General features: G+C 37.8%; 1 protein-coding gene across 1 annotated transcript; it reads right to left on the bottom strand.

Annotated features, from left to right (window-relative positions):
• Positions 1-3,412: 3,412 nt before the first annotated feature.
• Positions 3,413-4,359, bottom strand: LOC121926154 (olfactory receptor 4S2-like). The gene is given in 2 exon segments (XM_042458872.1): positions 3,413-3,690; positions 3,693-4,359. Coding segments are annotated over 2 exon segments (945 nt in total).
• Between the last annotated feature and the right edge of the window lie 1,081 nt (positions 4,360-5,440).

Raw genomic sequence — 5,440 nt, 5'->3', positions numbered from 1 at the left:
AATCACATATATCTAAATGGAGACAGGAAAGAACAAAATTCAAACTGTATAATGTATGAGAGAGAAAACTTTTTGCAATAAACTTAAACATAAAATACTGAAACAGTAATATAGTAAACATCTGGCAACAATAATTCACTGAAGCACTATCCAAGTCTGTAAGATTCACTAATATACATTATAGTACAGAAGTTCAAACTGTTGAGTGCTATCTTCCATCCATGAAGTCTTGATCCCAATATAAAGTGGCTACAGTCCACTAAGATAACCAAGTTGGTTCAAATTCACACATGGCCACTCCCAGGCAATATGAAGTCATTTAAATACAATGCATTTGATTGGAGGATGGTACTATTTTCTGCTCCATGACAAACACCAAAAGGTCTTGGGCTGGCTGTGTACACTAGCCAGCCCTTTCTGTCTGAAGAATTTGGCCCGGGGGGGGGGGGGAGTGAGAATAGAGATTTGGGATCAATAAATAAAATAATATGAATTATTCAGTTTTCACTCAGACCAAGGAAAAAATGGACCAGGGCCCACCAAAATAAACTTAACGATAAGAATGCAAATCAAGTTTCCTATCAATTTATGGCAGCTCCAAGTATGAAGCAAGACTGATGCTGCCTAGCTCCCAAAATCAAATGGAATTTGGTATCGTCAAGATAGGTCCTATCTATATTTATAGATATAGCTATTTAGATATATATCATATTTCTAGTTATTTTTTATGCTAGTACTAGTCCAAATGATGGTATAGTTATAGTATAGCAGTCTTCCATCCAAGTACTAACCAAGGCTGACTCTGCTTAGCTGCCAAAATTAGATGGGATGTAATGCCTTTAGGGTATTTTGGCCCTCAGAATGTATAGGTGGCTACAACCTGCAGCATTTTTCATCTTTTTCAGTATCAGACTTTTTATAAAGCCAGCCACCCTCTTCTAGGCTTGCCATGTCCTGATTTTTGGTGGGACATTCCCCGGTTTTGGCCTCCTGTCCTCCGGGAGGGACATTCCCTATTTGTTGTGGTTACTGTGTACCTTGAAGTTTGTTTGTTTGTTTGTTTGTTTTATGGCAATCCTGAGGCTATCTGTCATGGGGTTTTCTTGGCAAGATTTTCTTTTTCAAAGAGGTTTGCCATTAGCTTCCTCTGAGGCTAAAAGAATATGACTTTCTCAGGGTCAACCCACCCCCAGTGACACCACTGAATCAAACCACTACAAGGAAAATGTTACTTTTAACATTGTAACTGTAATGGTAACTAACTACTTTGAGGATCTTGCACTAAAAATACTTTCAAAACTAACCTTCTGTACAACTCCTTTGTTGTAATAGTTCCATTGGCTGTGGTCTATTTCTGGACACAATTCAAAGGTTGGTTGTGACTGATTAAGTCTGGTTTAGGTCCAGACTGTCTGAAAGACCCTATCTTCCTCTATGAGTTATATCTGCGTTTGAAAGTTTTTGGAAGAGAGACTTCTTTCAATCCACCCACTTTCCTGGCATGTTTGGTGAGAATAAGAGAGAAGACTTTCTTGGTGGTTGCTCCAACTTTGGAACTCCTTCCCTAGGGCAACTAGGTTGGACCCTATCTTGCTGTCTTTCACCAGCAAGGGAAAACATTTTTATTCTAACAGTTCTATTCCAATTGTTTTGAACTGGTGCAATGATCTTTTCACAGTGTGCAGTCTTGTTGATTTTCATTTTCAGCTTCTTTATGAATTTTTAATTCTATAGATTAACTGTATTTTAAAAATAACTGTAATATATTTTAGTGATGTTTTGTATGTATTTTAATCTGCTGTGATTTTAATATTTGGTAAGGTACTTTCAGCATTGGGGAAAAGGCAGGATTTAAATTAATCAAATCATCATCATGCTCTTTCAGTTTGGCGATCTTCTTGCTATATAAAGTGCAATTTTTTCTATAACTAGAGCTAAGATTATGATTATCATCATTATCATCATCATGATCATAGCTCTAGTTTTAGAAAAACTGCACTTTATATGCAAGAAGACCTCCAAACTGAAACAGTACAAGTACAAGTACAAGGGATACCAAGCTAAAGTGGTAGATAGACTGGAAGATAAAAAAAAAACAAAGGTACAAATCATCCATGTAAAAGAGGTTGTAGACAGCAAAAGAAGAAATAATTAGACCCAAATGGGCAAAGGTACAAAGTAAGAGAAAGGAGGAGAGCCAGTATAGTATACGGTTTAAGTGATGACGCGGGGGGGGGGGGGCAGGATTTGAATCCTCAGTCAGTCATAAAAACCTGGGCATGTTATTCTCTTGCAGCCTGTGAGGCAATGGCAAACTTTCTCAGATCAAATCTTGCCAAGAAAACCCCATGATAGTGTCACTTTATTGTTGGTATAAGTCAGAATCAACTTGAAGCACACAACATCCACAACAACAGAAAAGATAGGATAGAGTCCAGATGACAAACACCTTAAAGCAAAAAGGAGAACATAAGCCTAAAATGGTCAGAACAATAACAACCACCATATCTACAAATATTCAAATTACACAAGAGAGAAGAACAGAATGATTTTTGGAAAATCTGGGAGACAGATCAAGCAGAGGAGAAAGAAAAGAAACCATGAGTTGTGGCTAATGAAAACCTGTTATACAAGAGCTTCCCTTAGGCCATATACCATACAAATGAAAAACCAGTTCCATCTCTTAAACAAGGACTGATGCAAAGTAGTCTATAACATAAAATATAAAATATTTAAAAACACACTGTCTGGATTCCTCCATAGTGAAGAAAAAATTCAAGTACAAAAGTTATAAAAATAATTCAAAGTTCTATCAGTTTTACTCCAAGTATTAGACCTCGTCCCTCTGTTCTATTTGCAAATGTGTCAAAAATTGACACTATTACTTTAGGCTTCTTCCTAAAATGGTTATTTTATTATCACCATGCTCAGGGGTTTAATCCAAAGAAAAAGCAATTTGTTTCTTTAATGTGTAAAGTATTCTTTTCCCACTGAAAACTGCATGCATAGTTAGAATATGCAAGGTTCTCGAGAAAGAGAAAATAAGCTTCAGAAAGGGAAACTTTCAGAAAGTTGGAAAACATCAGTGGGAGTGTGCGCATAAACCTTTCCCTGCCCACTCTTTCTCAGCAACAACCATCCCACTAGGTACTTACCCTGAGGGAGGGAAGTACCTTAGGGGGAGAGAAGTAGTGAACTGGTAAATCAAAAAAGGATTGATTACAAATACCACTACTTCTCTTTTTTATCACCCTTTTCCAGAGCTTTGGATGTTTTTTTAAAAGGACATTCACAAAGATTATTATCTCTCTCCAAACAGATTTGATCTTCACTGAGTCTGAAAATGTAAAGAACAGCAGGCTGGAAGTCTTCTAAGGGTTCATCATGCAAAGGGACCTGGCCCATTCAGCTTTCACTTTTTAGCTGGGCACTGACCCCATTTATTTTGGTTCACAACATCACTTTGTCTTTTCCACAACTTTTTCAAGGAATTTTTCATTTCGGTGTTCCTCAGAATGTAGATGATCAAATTCAACATGGGAGTGAGGATAGTGTAAAAGAGAGAAAAAACTTTATCCACTGGTAAGGTAGTGGAAGGGCGGACATAGATGAAGAGGCAGGGCCCAAATAGAAGCAGCACCACTGTGATGTGAGAAGCACAAGTGAAGAGGGCCTTGTGCCTGCCCTCTACACCTGGAGAGTGAATAAGATGACCGCATAAGACACCACCAACACTACAAAGCAGCCCAAAGCAATCATACCTGTATCGGCAACAACCAAGGCCCCAACGATGTGGGTGTCACTGCAGGCCAGCTTGAGCAAAGGGTATACATCGCAGAAATAGTGGTCAATCTTACTGGGCCCACAGAAAGGCAGCTTTATGGTGAGGAGGGTCTGCACCAAGGAATGCACAAGTCCTCCCGACCATGTGGTCACCACCAGCTGATGACAGGTGGAGGTGATGGAGGTGTAGTGGAAGGGTTTGCAGATGGCAACATAGCGGTCATAAGCCATGACTGTGAGGATGAGGATTTCAGTGCAGCCAAAAATATGCACAGAAAAGATCTGTGTAATGCAGCCTTTGAAAGAAATAGACTTCTTCTTATTGAGGAAATCTACTATCAGATTGAATACAGTTGCAGAGGAATAGCCAATGTCTACAAAGGACAGAACAGAAAGGAAGAAGTACATGGGTGTGGAGAGGTGCTGACTGGACTTCACAGTGACCATGATCAGAAGGTTGCCCACCACAATGACTAAGTACATGAGCAGAAAGAGGAGAATGCAAGCTCTCTGAATCTGGTCATTCTGAGAGAATCCCAAAAGGATAAATTTTGTCACGTTATTTGTGGTCTCCATTGACTTGAAAGAAGTTTAAATTCTCCTGCAAAATGGTACTTTAAGAATCCATCAGGTCTGTTGATAGCTTTCCCCTATAAAATGAATCAAAAACATTATAATAATTAAATTAATATGGATGTTACTGATGTCCTGAGCCAAAAGAATGAGAGGCAGTAAAATATTTAAAAAGCTGGTAGGTTTGAAAAGAACATCTACTTTGAATGATGATACACAAGTGATATGTCTCATGGAGCTCTTGTTCCTTTTTTTCCCCCACTGAAGTTCCAAGGTTTACATATTGTGGTTGGCAAAGATATAATAAAAAGACATTGCTCAGCTTATTTTCTATAATTCAAAATCCAAAACAAAACAAAAATTTCTGAACCTTCCTTCAAAGTACAACCCTATACCTTATGCATTCAGTAGGGCTTAATCCCTCATATAACTGAGATATTATTTATTTATTTATTTATCGCCGACATTACCCACAGATGGAGGGGGGGGACAACAACAGGTTAACAAACACATAACATCAGTTAAAAACAGACATCAGTTTAAAAGGACAAATAAGACACACATATTAAAACAATCCACATTTAAAATTCATCATTTAAAATCCACAATTTAAAATCATCTGGATAGGACTTCAGCTTCTCACTTACAGGGGAATTGGTCCTCATGAACTCAGTGCAGTTTACTTCTGAACAGGCAAGTATAGGATTGAATCACATATCCACTAGATTACAATTTTTCTAAATTAAAGATGAATTGAATAAAGGATCTTGACCAGTCAGTAAAGTTTTAAACTTGTCCATCTTGTCTGGTTGTCCATCTGTCCTCCAACCTTTTGGGTCAGTTTAAGTGTTAAATTGACACCCATGAACTTTTAGCTTCTTATGCAAATGTATACAAATGGACAAATCCAAGCTTTCATATATTATAATGAACTGAAACAAAACCTGTATTATAAGAGCAATGGAAGAAGAGTTTTGCTGTGTACAATCTGGGCCTCTCTGGTAAATCTTCCCCCTTCTAGTAGCTAAATTCTTAATATTTTAAATCAAAGTACTCGATCCCACTTTGTGAGCCCAAGTCCTAA

Source organism: Sceloporus undulatus, chromosome 1 (assembly GCF_019175285.1).
Source record: "Sceloporus undulatus isolate JIND9_A2432 ecotype Alabama chromosome 1, SceUnd_v1.1, whole genome shotgun sequence".
Classification (NCBI taxonomy): domain Eukaryota; kingdom Metazoa; phylum Chordata; class Lepidosauria; order Squamata; family Phrynosomatidae; genus Sceloporus; species Sceloporus undulatus.
This window is presented reverse-complemented; position numbering and strand designations above follow the sequence as displayed.